The sequence below is a fragment of the Crocodylus siamensis genome, chromosome 6 (assembly GCF_052110815.1).
Source record: "Crocodylus siamensis isolate JL-2025a chromosome 6, ASM5211081v1, whole genome shotgun sequence".
NCBI lineage: Eukaryota > Metazoa > Chordata > Crocodylia > Crocodylidae > Crocodylus > Crocodylus siamensis.
The window spans coordinates 17,783,698-17,802,573 of record NC_143400.1 but is presented as its reverse complement, the minus strand read 5'-3'; the positions used below and the strand labels follow the sequence as shown (position 1 = coordinate 17,802,573).

The 18,876-nt window shown below is 54.4% G+C and overlaps 2 protein-coding genes across 2 annotated transcripts; both read left to right on the top strand.

Moving 5' to 3' along the window:
- The first annotated feature begins 2,589 nt into the window (after positions 1-2,589).
- On the top strand, positions 2,590-4,434 carry LOC149861343 (interferon-inducible GTPase 5-like). Its single transcript, XM_090051882.1, has one exon. It carries the CDS (start codon positions 3,196-3,198, stop codon positions 4,405-4,407), a length of 1,212 nt encoding a protein of 403 aa, XP_089908008.1. The 5' UTR covers positions 2,590-3,195; the 3' UTR covers positions 4,408-4,434.
- A 1,374-nt stretch (positions 4,435-5,808) lies between these two features.
- LOC149861342 (intelectin-like protein) lies at positions 5,809-17,269 on the top strand. The gene is made up of 9 exons (XM_090053746.1): positions 5,809-5,816; positions 10,285-10,343; positions 10,578-10,649; positions 11,011-11,169; positions 13,179-13,426; positions 13,931-14,089; positions 15,177-15,297; positions 15,748-15,851; positions 17,032-17,269. The coding sequence occupies exons 1-9, from the start codon at positions 5,809-5,811 to the stop codon at positions 17,182-17,184; spliced, it is 1,083 nt and encodes a 360-aa protein (XP_089909872.1). The 3' UTR covers positions 17,185-17,269.
- Positions 17,270-18,876: the final 1,607 nt, after the last annotated feature.

Below are 18,876 nucleotides of genomic sequence, written 5' to 3'. Positions count from 1 at the left end.
GTGGGTTGTTGGTGATGGGCTAGCGAGAGCTGGAGGGGAACCCAAAGTCACTCACAGGTGGGGCCTGTGTTAGATCCGGGGAGGTGGGGGAGGGCTAGAGACAGCCAGAGGGTCCATTGAGTACTGGTGAAGTTTCAGTTGTCCCACGACAGCAGGGGAGGGGATTGCTAACGACCCCATGAGTTCTGTGTGTGGGGTAGGACTGTCCTTGGGCTGGTTGCCAAGGGGGTGCAGCTCCCCCTTTCATGCCTGGCTTGGACTGAGGAAGGGTCTCATTGGGTCCTTGTGGGGGGACAGCTCCCTAGTATAGCACAGTGGTGCTCAACCTTTTCTTCCTGCAGGCCAGATGAGCAGTGCCAGTCTGCCCATGGGCCAGATCCGGCCTGTGGGCCCGATCCTGCTGCGTGGGGAGGGGAGGGTGGTTTAGCTCTGATTCTGCCACATGGAGGGAGAGGGAGGTAGGGAAGCAGCCCAGCTCCAACTCTACTGCAGAAGGGCGCAGTGGCAGGGAGTAGCCTGAGCCCAATCTGCCCGTGTGGGGCTTGGTAATTTAGCAGTTGGGGAGGGGTGGTGATATTAATTGCCACTTTTCCTCTACTGCCAAATTTCCTGATCTGTGGGGAGCCCCGCAGGCCGAGTCCCATGGGTCCATGGGCCAGGTATTGAGCACCCCATGTATACAAGTTTTGGGTGGGACATTAGAGGCTTCTCTTTGGGGCTTTCACTCATAGTGGCCAGTGCATTCCCTTAAGGACAGTTTGGCACTCCAGTGCCTGTCTGTGCAGGGATAGACATGTTTCTTCCCCCTCCCCATTTCCCAGGTGCCCTACCCATTCCCCACCCACAGTAGGTGGCAGTGGCTGACTGGGATTGACTGAGATGCAGAGGAGGGGGCCTGTGTGACCATCACAGGTCACATCTTACTCTCCACTCCATCCCCCTCCTGGGCTACTGTAACTAATGCCTGGGCTGGTGGTCACCCTGGGGTGCTCCAGGCCCAGTCCCAACCCTCCGACTGCCTGTCCTCAGCTACAGACTGATCTTATTCCCCAGACTCCTCTGCTGGACAAAATCCCAGTCCAAGCCAGCACCCTGGCCAGATCTTACAATTTAGATCAAGTTGCAGCAAGGAAAGTTTCGGTTGGATATTAGGAAAAACTTTCTCACTAGGAGGATGGTGAAGCACTGGAACAGGTTACCTAGAGAGGTGGTGAAATTTCCATCCGCAGAGGTTTTTAAGACCCAGGTAGACAAAGCCTTGGCTGGGATGATGTAGTTATGGCTGGTCCTGCTTTGAGCAGGGGGTTGGACTAGTGTGACTTTCTGAGGTCCCTTCCAGCCCTCATTTTCTATGAACCCCACCAGTCATTCCAGTGAGTGTTCCTATTGGAGGGTTTGCAGAAAATATGAAATATAAGGTCTGTCATTTCCTCATCCTGACCCCTCCCTTCTCCATGTACTTGTTATTACCTGTCTGGTTCTAGCAAACCCTGGCTATTTAGCAGTGGACCTACAGTTTCCATGGTCTTTCTTTTCTGATCTGTGTATTTATAGAACTTCTTCTCATTGTCCTTAGCCTCTCTTGCCCAGTTTAACTCATTCTCTTAGCTTTGCTTCCCTGATTTTGTTCCTGCAGTTCTTACTATTTCTTGGTATGTTTCCTTAATACCTGCCAGCCCTTCCATTGCCTGCATGCTTTCCTAGAAGCAACTTGTGCAGCCACTGTGATTCTTGTTGAGTTTCCAATACCATGCCAATCCTTCTGGACCCTTTTATCCCATCCCATAGAAACTGCCAATCCTTCTGGACCCTTTTATCCCATGGCACTTTGCCTATTTCCTGGAGTCAGTTAAAATCCATCCGTTTGAAACCCAAGGCCTTAGTTCTGCTGACCTCCTGCATTCCCTGTCTCGGACCATAATTCTATCCTGCCGTGATCACTTCCTCCCCTGTCTCCCATCACCTTCATGTCCTCAGTCCAATTCTTCTCTACTGGTCGGGACAAGACCCGAGACTGATGATGCCCCAGTCACATCCTCAACTTCCTGGAATAAAAAGTTGTTCTCTACACAAGGCACGATCATCTGCCTGTTGTTGAGGAATCCACTGGCACCACTTTCTCAGCCACCTGTTTACCTCCGTGACATAATGGTCCCTGCCTGGGCACTGACCTTCAACCAGGACCAATGGGGAAATCACCTGCACCCCAAGCCCTTCAATCCTCCTGCCTCTTCCTGCCACACATGAGAATCTATATTGCACAAACACAGGTAGCCAGGGAAACACCAGGGCAAGTGCATGTTCTTCTGTTTTGTAGGGGTTAACAGTGCAAGGTGGGGCTGTTGATCTGTCCCTTGCCTCTTTTACCAATACCTTGCAGTACCTTGCCAGCCTACCTTGCAATGCAGGGAACACAGTCAAAATGATGTGTGACAAGGAATATTACATACTTTGTTTCTAGCACACTTCCCTCCCCTGCCACCACCTCCTGTGTCTAGACATACTAGTGGGTGGATGCTTATTGTAAGTGAAATGGGCAGAACAAGATGTGCAGTTTATGCACATGAATCATGAGGCTGATGGCGCAGCACCGTGGCTGCTGATGTCATATAAGAAGACTTATTCAGCCAATCAGGATATGACTGTAAGATGTGGTCACAGCTCCATAGTATCCCCTTGTGATGCAGGAGACACCCCCAGGTATAAGAAGCTGAATGACCCAGGGGAGAGCTGAGTCCAGAGGCCAACTTGACTTGAATGTGAGTAGCCTGGCCCTGGGGTTCATGCTGGAGCTTCTGCTATGGGCTTGAGATCCATAGTTGTACAGACACATCTAAATGCAGAGCTTGGGAGGTGGGTGAAAGGGAACAGAAGAATGGAGTCAGGACTTCCAGGGTCTGGCCCTGGCCCTAGTGGAGTAGTAGACTCCAGTATTTAGACCAGGGAGGCTTGGAGTCAGGACTTCCAGATTCTGGAAGGGGATTGGCATCGAGTCATTAGAGCAAAGTGACTCCTGCTCTAACGACTAAAGAATCTTCCCTCCTTCTCACCCTTGGCTTCCATCATCTATCAGCCTTACTGAGATCTATCCTGGGGGCCTTGAGCCCTCAGCAGCTCCACAGTCTGTAGAATTCATACAAATAATCAGCTTTTCCTCATGCAAAGCAGGGACTACAGCATCTGGCAGGAGCTGCCATGGCTACCCAAAGCAGAGAGGATGGCATCACACTGTCAAGGGAGGAAATGGAAACCCTGAATGCTGCCTTTGAGCAGGGCACCCTTGCTGGAGCAGCATCCAGGCTGCAGGAGATCCTGGAGTCACTAGAGACTGTCCACCTGGACATGGTTATCATGGGTGAAACAGGTTCTGGGAAGTCATCCTTTGTAAACGCGCTCCGGGGGCTGAGGGATGAGGATGCAGGAGCTGCCCGTACTGGGGTGGTGGAGACCACACAGGAGCCGACCCCATACCAGCACCCCCGGTACCCCAATGTGACCATCTGGGACCTTCCAGGAATCAGCACATTTGGGATCTACCCAGAGGCCTACCTAGATCAGCTCGGCTTCTCATCTTGCAATATCTTCATCATCATCGCCTCGCAGCACTTCACAGCCCAACATGCCATGCTGGCCCACCATATCCAGAGCATGGGCAAGAGCCTTTATTTTGTCCGCTCCAAAGTAGATGTGGACCTGCACTCCTCTCTCCAGCGCCGACCGTCCAGCTACAGTGAGTCAGGGGTGCTCCAGGAGATCCAGGAGGACTGTGAGGAGGGCCTGCGGGCCCAAGAGCTTGAGTTTTCCAGGGTCTTCCTGCTCTCTGCCTTTGAGCTGGACAAGTACGACTTCCACCTCCTGAAAGAGACCTTGGAGAAGGAGCTGAGACACCACAAATGGGACACCTTCCTGCTGGCCCTGCCAGGCATCTCCCTGCAAATCCTGGAGAAGAAGAAAGCATCCATGCTGCAGCACATGTGGCTGGTCTCTACTGTGGCCAGTGGTGTCCACGCTGTGCCCATCCCTGGGCTCTCCATCTCCTGTGATGTGGACCTCTTGGTCAGGACATTACAAGGCTACTGCAAGGCCTTTGGCCTGGATGACAACTCTTTAGAGAAACTGGCAGCACAAATGGATCAGCCTATGGGACAGCTGAGGGCTTTGGTCAAGTCACCTCTGGCCGAAGAGGTCTCCAAGACGCTGGTGGTGCAGCTGCTGACTCAAGCAACCAGCATGGTGCCAAAGTTATCCAAGCAGGTGGTCAGCACTGCCCCTGTGCTGGCCTCCATGGCCTCTGGCGCACTGTCTTTTGCCACTACGTACAAGATGATAAGGAGCTTTGTGGACAAGGTCACTGAAGTTGCCCAGAGGGTGCTGATCAAAGTGTTTGAGGTGGAAGCTGAGAAGTGATCCAGAAGAGAGAAAAAGAAACATCAAGGCACATTCTTTAGAGGGAGGGAGAACCAAATCCAGTCCCGGGGGGAAAGGGAGCCCAGACTTTTCAGGAAACCCACAAAGCTTCCTACAGCACAGCAAAATTTCATTGCTGAGCTGAATATAAAATATAGAAGTGAATGCTAGCTTTCCTATTGCCTTTGTTTCATTCCTGTTTACACTCCAAATGGCAGATTTGGTTCTGCGCAAACCAAGTATAACCAAGGGTATGTCGGTTGCATACCAACATAGGCAGATCTAGGATTTTGAAAAGGTGGCTGCAGATAGTGATATCCTCACATATTTTTTTCCAGTTAAAAATAAACTAGAAGCTTTCCTGATGTGCTAGGGGCCTGGGGCTGAATTCTTCAGTTTAAGATTGAAGCAAAAGCAAGAATAACTTTATTGGAACAAGCTAAAAATAGTCTGCAGGGCTGTGAAATAGGAGCTTCATGACCAGGAGCAGGCAGCAGGCAGCAGAATTGCAGAACAAAGCATGGCTTGACTGGTGGAACATCAAGACCATTAAAAAGGAGAGAGGATTTTGAACCCATGTGGCATGAAGAGTATAGAAGGGATCGGGTAGGTGACAAAAAGCCATGAAGTCAAGTGTCCCCCTCAGCACTGTGCCTAGAAATGCAGCTGCCCCAGCCAAGCAGTTGATTTTAAACTTTGAATGGAGCAGGAATCAAAAGGGGGTGCCTGCGCACCAGTGCTCTCCCCCTGCCCCCCGACCCCTACCCCCCACCAGATCCACCGCTTCATACCAGGAATAACTCTGGGAAAATACTCAGTGCCAACCACAAGTAAATCTGTTGTGTGAGGAGGACCATTGGTGCAGCCAATGTACATGGTTCCACCATTGTACATAACCGGCTGTAACCCATTTTGAACAAACAATTTATTGACTGTAAACTAATGTAAACTTTGCTCAAGTCACCACAAACCAGGAAGAAACCAGCAGGAAATTGCTGGCCCCAGTATTCTTCTTTTTTCCTGCTTTGCAAGCAATGACCAGGACTTTGAGCTGGGGTCAAGCTCCTTGGAAATCAGTAGAGCTCTCAGTTACCCCACATGGGGCTCTGGCTGACTGTTGTAAACCTGGGGTAACTCCAGAGGCTGGGGGTAACTTCACTGACATTGTGTTACACCAGAATAAGCCAGAGTGAAGTCAGGCAGAGTTTACCCTGCCATTTCTAGAGAGCCAGGGGTAAGGAGGAAAATGAAGGAAACTTCTGAGATGCCATGATTACTAAGGGGGAGCATAACCACATCCTCTGGGATGAACTACACAGTCAGAGCCCAGTGGGCACTATTGTGGCCAGGGAAGGTCTAACCATTAGGACCCACAATAAGGGCTTGCGTTCTAGCCTCAACATGGGGAGGTAAGTGGTTAAAGCAAAAACGCTGTATGACTGCCTGATCTTGGGACAGTTTCATCGAGTTCTTGATGAAGATGGGGAGGCTCTCTATGTACCCCACATGGTACACGCTCTGAGATCAGTGAAAGTGCCCTCTTCAGTGCTGGTAGTATGCAACATGTTGTGCAGGCTCCGCTGCCTACTTCCTGTCTGCAGCTTTGGCATAGCTGTCCTGGCGGGGAGGGGTCCCCATGTATTTAACCCCAAAGATTTGCTAGGGATTTGTCCATCATTAGTGTCTGTCCCATGGGAATCATTTATTTGGTCTGGTAATGCAAGGTGATGCAAACCATTACCCTGGGGAAACCCACTGCGGCTTGGGTAAGGCCAACAGGGAGTCATGCACAATATACAAAGGACTACAAATTGTTGGGATCCAGGAACCAGACAGCATGGGGCCCAACAAGGATTGCCCCCTGCCCCCTCCCTGCCAATAGAAAATTGCCAGTGCCGACTGTAACCAACCACGAAAGGCACAAGAAGAACACACCGCATTTACCATATTTCAAATAACTGGCTTCTTACTGTTTCTTGAGAAAGATGAATCTCATAGCTAGGAGCATGGGAGCCCAGGACAATCGTACCCTTGAGATCCCCTCTTCTAGGCCCACTTGCAGCCCCTCTCTTCTCCCCCAACCAGTAATGCTGGCAGTGGCATCGGTCCACCCTACCCCCAGCACCAGCAGCTGCGGGAAGAGCAGAGCCATGCAGGCCACCTGCCCCTGCTGCTCCTTTCCCTCTAGCTGTGGTGCTCCCAGCGCTTTCGGGCTTGCCCGGCCCTTCCTCAGAGTCACTCCCTGAAGGGGCTGCCATGCCAGGAGGAGGAGGCTGATCAGGCACCAAGGCTATTGCTGTAGGACTGGGCCAGCAGTGCACCCCCTCTCTATGGCGATGGTGGCACAGGTCTTCCAGCAGCCCACAGGGTGCTGCCAGCACTGCCTACACTGACTGAGCTGCAGCTGCCCAAAAACTGCAGCAATGGGAGCTTTCCAAAGTGGTGGGGCCCTGTGTGTCATTGGGTCTGTGGCCCATGCAGTAATCCGCCCTGAGCATAGGGACAGGTACACGGGACACATGGGGACACAAAGCCACTAGCCGTTACCTGCCCAAAGGCGATCTCTGAGACCTCAGTGACACCAGCAGCTTTCCAGAATCCCTGCGGGCGCTTTCCCAACCGCTGCAGGGGGCAAAGGCAGGCTGCGACCAGAGTGGGGTGAAAATCCAAATTTCTATCAGAGGGAAACTCCAGCATCTCAATACTGGTCTGTTCAAATCCAGACAGAAAGTCCAAATATCTATATTTAGAGAGAAACAAGATGTTTCAAAGTTCTTGGGTCAAAATCCCTTTTTGTTGTTGTTGTTGAAATCATCCAAAATCTTTCTTCTCAAAACAGTCTGACTCCAAACATCACCTGTGGTGCTATGGTGGGTTACGGAAGCCGAATTTTCACGTTCTCCACCCCCTCCTTTCCCCTGATGGCAAGTCCTACCCCACAGACATGTGGTTCCCTCAGTGCACAGTGCAGCTGGGGCAGCGAAGGGAATGCAAAGCAAGCAGGAGGATGCAGTGCTCTGAAGCAGCCAGGCTCACAGGGGAGAATGGGACATGAGACCCCCTGGACAGCAACTGAAGCCAGCCTAACATGAAGCTTATCCAGCCGTTGGCCTAGCAAGATTTGGGCAAATGAAAGTTTTCCTGTAGAAAATTTCAGTCTTGCAGAAAAGTAATTTTTTGCTGAAAAAACCTTCTGACAGGAAATTGCCAACAACCTCTAGCTGCAGCTTTGCCCTCTGTGGCAAAAAGGGGTTAAGCAGGCTGAGTTCTAGCCTGAGTTATTGTGGGGAACACTTTGGGGGCCTCAGTGTGAGCATACTTCACTGTAAACTGTTGCTGTCAAGAAGGACCTGCATATCTTAAGCCAGAGCATGGCACCCCATGACTGTCCACAGCCTGTTAACTAGGGTCTGACCAAAGATGTTGCACAGAAGGGCATGTGACCGGGGTATGAAGCCAGCAAGGGACATGGAATCCAGAAGGCTTTTGTACAGATTAACCTCCTCCATGTGCACTTTATTTCTAAGAAAAGGAAAGGACTGTTTCCTTGAAGCTGCTATTCACCAAGTAAAGAAGTGCACATCTCAGCCCTCATTGAAGGAGCTAAACCCAACTCTGGCTGTTGGATTCGCACAGCAAAATCTTATAAGCGTGACCTGAGTACCGTAATGGCTCAAGAACAAGAAGGCTAATATTGCAATGATTTATTGAAAGACAAGTGTCTTCTGACGTGGGTTTGTGGGGACAGCAGCTACTGCTCGGGGCTGGTGATACTGCACATGATTGAAAGTGTAAGCTCCCAGTCAAGAAATTTTTTGTGCCTCCAGAGCTCCAGCACATGCCGGTAACGGTCTGTACTCCCCTTCACCCCATCCGTCATGCTGTTCCCAGGGTGTCCATGCCCTGCACTTGACCAAGAACATGGATAAGTGGTAGAGCTGCCAGGATCACTGGACTGCTTCCAGGACATACCAAAGGGGCAAAACATTATGCCCATGTTGATGAAGTCTATACTGAGTGTGAGGAGGAGGAGAAGCTGCTAGTGTGCCTGAGGTTGCTGACTTCTGGGAAGTGCACACGGCAAGGTAAAAAACCAGTGCCCAAAGTGCAAGGAAGTAAAAAATACAATTCTGTAAGCTGTAGAAGGGGGACAGCTGGCTCCACACCATAAGTCTTTCTATACTTATTGGTTTGATTTATATGCTGCCTTCCCAACAAAGGCCCAGGGCAGCTTGCAACAGGACAACAGAGTAACTTATAGAACAGGAGAATGACAAGAGGACAAAACGTTCATGTATCACCGCTGCTGTGTCCATCTAGGGTGGTAATGTGGAACTGCGTTCTCCAATGATCAGTTATTACTGGAATCAATAAACTTACCCAGCTGGTCCCTCCAAGATTAAGCCTCCTTAGGAAAACAGTCCAAAGGGCTAAGATTGGTCTGTGAAACTTGCATTGTACAGTTCCTTCTTTAAACTGCTGCTTTGTTACAGCAGTGAGAACACCAGTGTCCTTCTTAGGGTCGGAGCCATTCATCTCTGCCACCTAGACAGCATGCAGTGAGTGGGTGACAGCATCAGGCCTGCCATATGCTATTGAACAAACACGGCCGGGCTCGCAGCTGTGTCACTGGCACACAATGAATTGCTCTATCGGGAGGATTAAATAGATTTATGCTTCATATTAGTAGCCTTCGCTTTGATCCTGGTGGGTGGGAACAGCTTTGGCATTTGGGCACTGTGTTTGCCTTGCTCTGGTCCCTTTTCTTCAAAAAGTCACCCATAGCCTACTTAAGACAGAGGGGCAGAAGCACCACAGGGATCGCCCTTCTCCCTGTTAGGAGCCTGTGCAGCTGGACCCACAGAGACACAGGACCTGCAGAGCTGGTGAGTGCTGAGCATCCCCTTGGGGTCTGTCCCCCCAGGAATGGGAGGCATCCATCCCTGTGCGAAGCCTCTCAGTCAGCTCTAAACAGGGTCTAATTTCTGGGCGGTGATTTCCTGCTTCTGACCGCTCACAATCCTGTGCAAAGGAGGCAGGAGTGCATCAACTGACATGAAATGCAGATAGGGCTGAAACATGGCAGCCTGAGAACGGCCACTTCACTCTTTGCTCCTCTCCAAAGCACCGGCTACAACCTGGCTCCCAGCACATCCATGTCTGCAGGCACCAAGCCTCAGTGGGCCTAGCCCCAAAGGCAGATCTAGCACCAGGGCCGCTGTGCAGTGAATGGGGAGAGCAAAGGGATCCACAACAGCCCACGGGCTGAGGTAACAACAGGAAACGCTGGGCTATGTCCTGCCCTGCTCTAGTGCATTATCATCACAGCCGGAAGGAGATGCTTCTGTCCCTTCAGGACCCACCACCGAAGCCCACTCCTAGCATTGAGCATTGAACCAGGGGCCCTCTGGGTCTGGCTGACAACCAGGAGGCTGCAGCCCTCACCAGGTGGCTACAACCTGGGGGAAAGGTCTGGAGACCACCTCAGGCCCCCACACTCCACCTCCTGACTTGGGAGGCAAGCCCTGCACTCCTGCATAAAACCCCCATTAGGCAGGAAATGAAGGCACAAAGTAGAGTGACTTACCTGGACGTCTGTGCCCCAGCGCCGCAGCATGCTGTCAGGTAGCTGGAGCCACCTGGTCCCCATCACTGGGTGCAGCTGGGGCTGAACTGTGGGGGTCTCTGATGCTGCAGGATGAACAGACTTCTCCTACACAGGGCTTGAGAGTGGCCTGAGACACCAGGCCATTCATCGCGCCCTCTGCACCTGCTCCTAGCCTTCGCTGGGCACCGCAAGTGCTCCTGCTGGCTTCAGTTCATGAGTGAACACGGGGGCTGGCTGGGTCAGGGCTCGCATGCCTGTGCTCCTCCCAGTGCCCAGCTGGCACGGGGCTCCCTGGAGTTTCCCATGGCCAAGCACACCCCTGAGCCAGGTGAGGCCTGGGTGGGCTTCCAGGATGACCCAGTGCCGAGGAAGCTGTTCCAGGCCCATCCTCACAGCCCGCGGGTTTCAGCACAGTTTCCAGAGCACCAGGCGGGTTCTGCAGAGAGGCTGGCATGCAGCAACCCGGCTGAGTTTGGATGGTGCCCCCAACCATCACCCCCACCCCCGGCCTTCCTGCGTGCTGCCGTGCTGCTTACTAGCCCCTGCTCTCCTCTTTTCTCAGCTGTGAAGTCCACCATGAAGCAACTTGCTCTCCTGCTGCTGCTCCTCTCCACAACAGCCAGCTGCCTGTGCAGTAAGCGGAGGGTTTTTCCCAAGGATTGACTCTTACTGCTTCCCACTCGCACCAATGAGCTGCTCAGTCGGTCCTTCCCCAGAGTGCTCTGCAGGGCTCCTCCGTTGCCCCACTGCCCACTTGCTGGAGGGCCAGCGGCCCTGTGTCCTGGCCCACCTGCTCGCTGTTGCTGTCCCGCTTTGACTCCAGGGCTCCTGCTGGAGCCTCCCCACTGTCTGCAGGTCTTGCTCCTTAGAAAGACAGCTTTCCCCTGGCCACAGGTCTTCCCCAGGCTCCGTATTCACAGGACTGTGGGGTCTGCGTCCTTCCACCCCCATCCCTGTCACAAAGAGACCTGCGAACCCTTGTGACCCCCATACAGATGGCAACCAGGGCACCATGGGGCTGAAGCTTGCCATCCTCAACCTGCTGAACAAGTGGAAGGACACGTCCTCCTGCCCGAAAAACCAATGTGACCCACATGGCTGCAGTCTGGCCCTCAGCTGCGGGGAAATCAAAGCCACCCGGCCTGTCACTGAAGGTGAGTACGCAGGAGGCATCCTCACCATGCCAGCACCTCCTCGGTTCTGCGCTGTGCCTGTCCCAGGCACAGGGAAAGATAGACAGACCTTATGATGACAGGCTGAGAGCCATGGGACTCTTCAGCCTGGAAAAGCACAGGCTCAGGGTGGATCTCATGGCTGCCTATAAGTTTATCGGGGTGCTCGCCAAGATCTGGGGGAACATCTGTCGCCCCTAGGGATGACGAGTTCGAACGGTCACATAGTCCTTCAGGACCATTTCAGGCTGGACATAAGGAAGAATGTCTTTACTGTCGGAGCCCCAAGGTTTGGAACAGACTGCTGCTGGAGGTGGTTCAAGCACCTACTTTGAATGCCTTCAAGAGACATTTGTTTATCTTGCTGGGATCCAAAGACCCCTGCTGACTTCCTGCCCCTGGGGCGGGGCCTGGACTCAGTGATCTCCCAAGGTCCCTTCCAGCCCGAATGTCTATGAAATCTGTAGAGCTAGGTGCAGTCCGTTCACATGTAGCAGTGCATTGGGTACCAGGGGCTCCTGCCCACTTGGGACCAGGCAGGTGATCTGGCCGCACACACAAACCCCGGGCAGAGCCAGCTCATTCCCAACTGGACCCAGGAGCATATTTTACTAGGAAGCAGCTCTAAGACAATACAGCGCACCTCCTGCCAGGGGGTCCAAGACTCCCATGCTTTGCCCTGTTCCCTGCCGCAAAGGGCCCTGCAGAGTGAGGTGCCCAGCAGTGCGCAGGAGAGATGCAAAATGGCTCCCACCTGCGCTCACAGCGGGGGTTTCCAGTGGTACAAGTGGCCCGTAGGTGCCTGACCCCACTGTCTGCTGTGGACCCCTGCGTGGGGCTCCTCATGTGAGCCACAGCAAGGGACAAAGTGCAGGACACAGCCAGGGCTCGAGCACACAGAAAACCACTGATCAGGGGCCCCCTGCTCTAGAGGCCCTGGCACAAGGAGTGTGTGCTGGGCAAGTTGCCCTGCTCCATCTGCCCTTTCCAGAGCCATTTCGTACCACATGGGCTGAGCAGGCATTGCAGAGTTACGCACCACCAGGTAGACACGCCGCTCTCAATGCCTATACACAAGCGTGCCTGCTGCGGGGAGCTGGACCCTCCCGTGTTCTCGGGCACACACCCAAGAAGCAGGAGACCCATTTCCCAGGAGTCTCCCTTCGCCTAGATGTGCTTTGGACATGCCGCACTTTGACTTCCTAGCATAGGGCTCCAGCCACCAGCCAGCAGCCGAGGCATCATGAGGGTGCTGGATAAAAAACAGTCTGCCACACTGCAGTGGCTCAAGGCTGGAGCTTAGGGCTGACTCCCCTTTTGATCAGGGGTCCGTCTCAGTGAGCCACACATGCCCTGTTTCAGATTTCTACTCCCCGGGAAGCAGACTCCAAGGAGCACCGCAGAGGCTCTGAGCTGATGCCCGCTCGGTGCCACGCTGGCCAGAGCCCCCTGCCAGGAACGGGGAGAGATCCAGGCTCCAATCCCCGCTGAGCAAGGGAGCCAAGCACCCGGGCTCAGGCTTTCTGGGCGAGGGCCCCAACCACACAGCTGAAATGCAGGAGGCTCCTGTGCCTAACACCTGTCAGCCGTGGGGGTATGTGTAGGGCGGGTGCCTGAACACAGCCTCACATACCAGGCCTCCTGCCCTCACACACCTACATATCCCTGCAGCTGGGGTACCAGAATCACTCCCTGTGGTGACATGGCTTTTCTGGCCCTCTCATGGCTGAAACATGCCATCGATGCCCCAGAGGGATACAGAAATCAGCCGTGGGGATGCCAACCCAGGTCCTGTGGGCAGGCGATTCCACCAGTGCAACAGTGCCAGATGGAGGACAGCATCTCCACACCGCCTGGCATCAGGGCCCTCTGCCCTCACTCCCCTAGCTGCACACCCTCCCCAGGGACATAGCTCGGCCGCCCATGCTACTTTCCCCAGGCTCGCCTTCCCACAGCCCAGCTGCCCTAGATCATGCCTCCTCCCACCACAGACGGGCTGTACACCCTGAGTACTGAGGATGGCGAGATCTACCAGACCTTCTGCGACATGAGCACACGCGGCGGCGGCTGGACTCTGGTGGCCAGTGTGCACGAGAACAACGCCCATGGGAAGTGCACCGTGGGCGACCGCTGGTCCAGCCAACAGGGGAGCAGCCCCCTCTACCCGGAGGGGGACGGGAACTGGGCCAACAACAGCACCTTCGGCTCCGCCGTGGGCTCCACCAGCGACGACTACAAGGTGGGAGCAATGGTCTGGGCCATCGGTCACCTACTCCTTGCTCTCCTGCTGCCCGCTCCCTCGGGGGCCCTGGCAATCAGTGTGCCGTGCCCTCCTCTCCAGCTGGCCCCTCTCCCTCTCCTCACGCTTCTCATTGTTCAGCCTCTTCAATCCGTGGGTCACAGCTGGGGGCAGAGGTGACACCCATGTTGGGCTTCTTTGCCAACATTGAGATTTTCACAAACTCTTTTAAGCAGACGCATCCCATTTTGCAAATTTTCCAATGAACATACCCCAAATGAGCCCTATTTGCTGGTCACTTGCCTAAAGAAGCAGGTTTTGCAGCACTTGCAGATGTTGGGCTCTTGCAGGCCTCAGGACAGGGAGCTCCAGGGCTGAGGGACGACTGCCAAGAGCGACCTCCTACGTGTTGTGGCCAAGTGAACCTAATGTGTTTGGGACCACGTTAATACCTCCGAGAGAGTGGCTTGGCTGAGAAATGCCAGCTCAGCCCTTGCTTTCCAGAACCCCGGCTATTACGATCTCCAAGCTCGGGACCTGTCTGTGTGGCACGTCCCCAACAAGAGGCCGCTGAGAAAGTGGAGGGACTCGGCCATCCTGAGGTACCACACTGAGACCGGCTTCCTGTCATCTGAAGGTGGAAACCTGCTCCGGCTCTACGAGGTAAACGGCAGCGTTGGGTTGGGGGCTATGGAGGCAGCGTGTGCCAGAGGGGCGGGGAGGCTAGCAGCATCCCCGGGGGGAGCTGGGGCTGTCAAACACATGAATGTGCTGCTTCCTGGGGGCTTAGGGACTGGGAGCCTTTGGCCTCAACACGGCTTGTTTGAATCTGGCTGTGGCACTCGTGGGATGAGCAGGCAGTTGTCTCTTCAATACCACGTCACAGAGCAAGTGTGTTTCCTTGGCACTGCCATGCCAAGAGGGCCCAGGACTGAGCCACACTAGGAAGACCAAACTGCTCTCGTGCTCTGTTTGCACCGGGTGTCAGATTTTAGCACAAGGCCAAATCTATGGGACATCCCCAAGTCCTGCTCTTGGTTCGACTGTCCCCTGCAGGGTGTCTCCCCAGGCCAGGAGGCGGTGATGCCAGACACCTGGTGACTCTCACCTGTTGTTATACTGCCTCAGATTTGCATTGGCATGGCAGCTAGGAGCCCCAGCATGGGTCTGAGCTTCACTGTGCTCCCCACGGTGCAGATGCAGGCCGGAAAGGTAGTCCTTACCCGAAAGAGCTTCCACCCAAATGCGCCAGCGCGTCACCGTCCAGTGCGCACTGCCCAACGCAGGGTTACACTGGGCACCAGGAGAAACGTCTTCACTGTCAGAGTAAGGAGGGAATAGGGCAACCACGGCACCGGTGTTCTGCTTCTATGAAATGTTGTCAATATAGTCTTGAGAGATCCCAGGTAGAGGCCACAGCCCCACTCCAGAGGAAGGCCGCCTCCCCACCTCTCCTCCCCACCCCCCAGTCCATACCAGTCTGACCATCGCGTAAACTTCTGACTTTGCTGCAACTTCAAGCCATTGGTCCACGCCCTCCTCTCTAAAGCAAGAGGTCCCCTCCAGCCCAAGTTTTCTATGATTTTACACTACCCAGAAACGTGTGTGCATGAGAAGTGATACACACTGCACAGTTGTTCAGCATATGCGTTATAACCATGCCGTCTCCACATCACACCTAGGGCCTGCTTGCTGCCTACTACAAGGACAGATGCTGTTGCTGGATTCCTGTAATGTTTGTGTCTTCCAGAAATACCCAGTGAAATACGGCGCTGGTGTCTGCCCTATGAATAATGGCCCAGCCGTGCCTGTTGTCTATGACTTTGGCAGCCCTGGGCAAACCGCTGCCTACTACTCCCCGAATGGCCGAGGTGAGCTTGGGTTAGCAGCAGGAGCGTGTGCTGCACAGGGCGGTTCTGCCCCCCAGCAAGAATGACCCTTATTTTGGACTGAAGGAAAACAACAACACAAGAACAAGTGGAAAATCCCCAGCGAACAGCAGGTTGCATGTGTGTGCACCTGCGTGTGTGTGTGCACACACGTGTATTCTCCACATTAACATTTGTACATAGCAGTTGAACTCAGTACAGATCCAAGCACTTAAAAAGTGCCACGCAGGAAGTACACAGCTGTGACAGAGCAGTGAACAGCCCAGCTGTGACTGTGGCATCTCCTGGTCACTTCTGCGGGTTGCAGTTCAGCTTCATGAGCCCCCGCCAGCTCCTGGGCCTTCCCAAGGGTAGAGGTTGAGCTCTGCCCTCTCTCCTGGCTCCATCTGTCCATTGCATACAAGTCTCCAGACTCCCCTTTTTTTTCACCAGCTGAATTCATCGCTGGCTTTGTCCAGTTCCGTGTGTTCAATAATGAGAAGGCGGCCATGGCCCTGTGTTCAGGGCTGAAAGTCACCGGCTGTAACACCGAGCACGTGAGTAGCCCTTGATCAGGCCCAAGAAGCTGCCGCGGGCTGTTAGCTGCACTGGTTGGGTCATCGTTGTGCCTGCTGTGCTAGTGGTAACATTCACCCCAGGCCAGGCCAAGCGTGTCCGTGTCACCCCTCCCCAGAAAGTCCCAATGCGACATGAACAATGACGGGTCACTACAGGGGCACGACCCTAACTGAAGTTTCAGCAATCATGGGCAGCCCCTGAGCCCTTCATACAGGGGCTCAGTATCTTTGTCCTCAGCTCATCGATGCAGGAGATTGGACAAGGGGACACAGCATGGAGCACAAAGCAGAGCAGGAAACCACCCCATGTCTAGACCAGCCTTCTGCAGAGCACAGACCAGGGCCTTCCCCAGTGCTACCTGCCTCACACCAGGCCTTGGATCCTGCCCTCCCAGCAGCTGTAGCCCTGGAGGGGCCTGGTGGGCATTGGCAACATGTCCAGCATGTTGGGAACCTGCTTTTCCCCCAGTTGTCCCATTACTGTAGTGAAGGGAGCCCAGCCCCGTGGGAGCCCCGCCCTGGACCCCAGACCATGTGTGGCTCGAGAGAAGGGTCTTTCTGACAGCACCGCCTGCCCCTCCATCACTTCTTCTCCCCCCTCAGTGGGATTTGAAACAGGACAACTCTGCGGTGTGCCCACATTCGCTGGTGGGGGCTAAGCGTGAGCTCTGTGAGGCCGGGGGTGTCCAGCTCTGGGACTGGGGCTCCAGCAGGAGCAGGCAGTCGGGAGCTCTGGCCAGATCTGCAGCCACAAGCTCCTGTCTGCCCAGCTGGGTCAGGCCAGGGTGAGAGGCATGACCGATCCTTGACAGAGGCCCTTACTCCTGGTGCAGACATGTAGAGATGACTGAGCTCCTCCCTACTATTGTCCCAGGTCCTCCTGGGTGGGGCTGGTGGCCTGGTGCCTTCCCAGTCACCAGGGTGACCATGCATGGTACGTGCTTCTGGGCATACAGGTGCCAACAGCCTGCCACAAGTTTACGCTGTCCTGCTGCCGGACAGTACAACCATGATTGCTCCGAGGGCTGGAGCAGGGTCTCTTGCACCTTGGTCTGAGGCAGCTGGCACAGCCCGGAGTCAGGACAGCAGGTACGATGGGGGCCTGCTCTGCCCCGTTCTGCTCCTGTGTGGCACTGCCTCCGTTCTCTGCTCCTCCCAGCACTGCATAGGCGGCGGAGGTTTCTTCCCAGAAGGCAACCCGAGGCAGTGCGGCGACTTCCCCGCCTTCGACTGGAATGGCTATGGCACCCATCAGCACTGGAGCACATCCCGGGAGATGATCGGGTCCGCTGTGCTGCTGTTCTACCGCTAAGTCCAGGCAGGCCGGCATTCCCGGTGAAACACCACCACTGCCGGCCCAAGTTGCTCACCAGAAAGAAAATGTGCCCTTTTCTCAGCTCTTGGGGATGCAAATATAATGCTGATTGCCACTCTGCAGGTTTGGGGTTTCCATGTGATCACTACCTTCCAGATCTGGAGAGGCTGGGGGGAGGTTTTCAGCACAACCCATGTGAGGCGTCGTTCTTGGCATCGTTCTCAGTGGTCATCATCACACACAGCATCTTGCATCTCCTGCTCTCAGTGGGTGCAGAGAGGATCTGCACTGCTGTTCATGATGCAAAGTGCAGAGAGGGTTGATGTGCCTTGCTCCACCTCACTCTGGCATCCACTCCCATGGCCACTGGTGACACCCAGCTCCTAATATCCTTAGGCCTCACGCTCCAGCACGAGGCTCTGCTGCTTTCCTCTCCTAGAAATAAGAAGACCAGACCAGGAACTGTGAAAGCTGAGATCAAAGGAGGTGCCAAAGCAACCCCCTCCTCACATGAACACAAGAAGGACTGCTGTACAAGATAACCACAGACCCTGCACTTGCCAGCACTAAGCCTTTATCACACTCATTGAACACATCTGAGTAATATGGCTCAACACCCCCTCTCCCCCTGCCTTGGACACCTCTCTTCTTTCAATGCATGTGTTAAGCATGCATTGCTGCCCCAGCACAGAGCGCTCTACAATCCAGTGCCAGCGTGGTACCCGCTGGACATGTGATACACCATGGCCAATGCGTGCCCACTTCTCCCAGGCTCCGTGTCTCCAGGGAAGTGGCTCCTTGCACCCGCATCATCCCAAGCTCGGGGCATTTCCACACCAAGGCACTCTCCCAGACTGACCCCAGCTCTCATTTTCTAAAGCCATCTCTAGGTGACATCATCTAAACCCTGTAGCATGCGCCATACAGCATTTACCAAAAACAAAGTTGTTCCAAGCCAAAGCCTTTCACAATTGCTGAGCTGGGCACATAGGCAGATTAATGCCCGGGCATCCTGGGCACTGGCCAAGGCCCCTTCAGGAAATGGGGGCCCCAGAGCAATGCATACGTGCATATGCAGAGCTGGCAGCTGCAGGCATGCAGGTGACTGACACAGAGCAGCTGCACAGCTCCACAGAGAGCAACTCTGTGCACAGTGCATGGAGGGGAGAAAGGGGCATGGGAGTGGGCAAATCAAAGCCCCCATGGTGAGAGAGAGGGCAAGGGCTGGAGCTAGTGCTCAGGGCACGGCACTGCCCAGCCCCAGCCAGGACAGCGAGGTGCTGCACGGTGAGCAGGAGGGGCACGGGCCCAGCAGGAGAGGCGCAGCCCCACTGCCAGGAGATCTGAGTGCTGCTCTGGCCTCCCTTGCTGACCAGCAATCAGTAATTACGTGGCAGCTTCCCCTTCCCTTTGGGCCTCATTTCTTCCCCGTGAGTCCAGATCAGGACACTTCTGTCAAGTGCCGGGAGAGAAAGAAGTGCCACGCAGCACTTCAAAGCCTTTGAAGAAAAAGATTTTTCTGCCCCACTGACTGTCCTGAATGGCTGGAAGCTTCCCTGAATCCCAGAGGCTGAAAACCTATTTCAGTGAAAGGGAAACGTCAAGTTTCCCACTTTAAACCGCCTTTGTGACAGACAGGAAGGACTGCAGGTTTCTTGGCTCAGAACCATTCAGCTCTGCCCCCTGGTC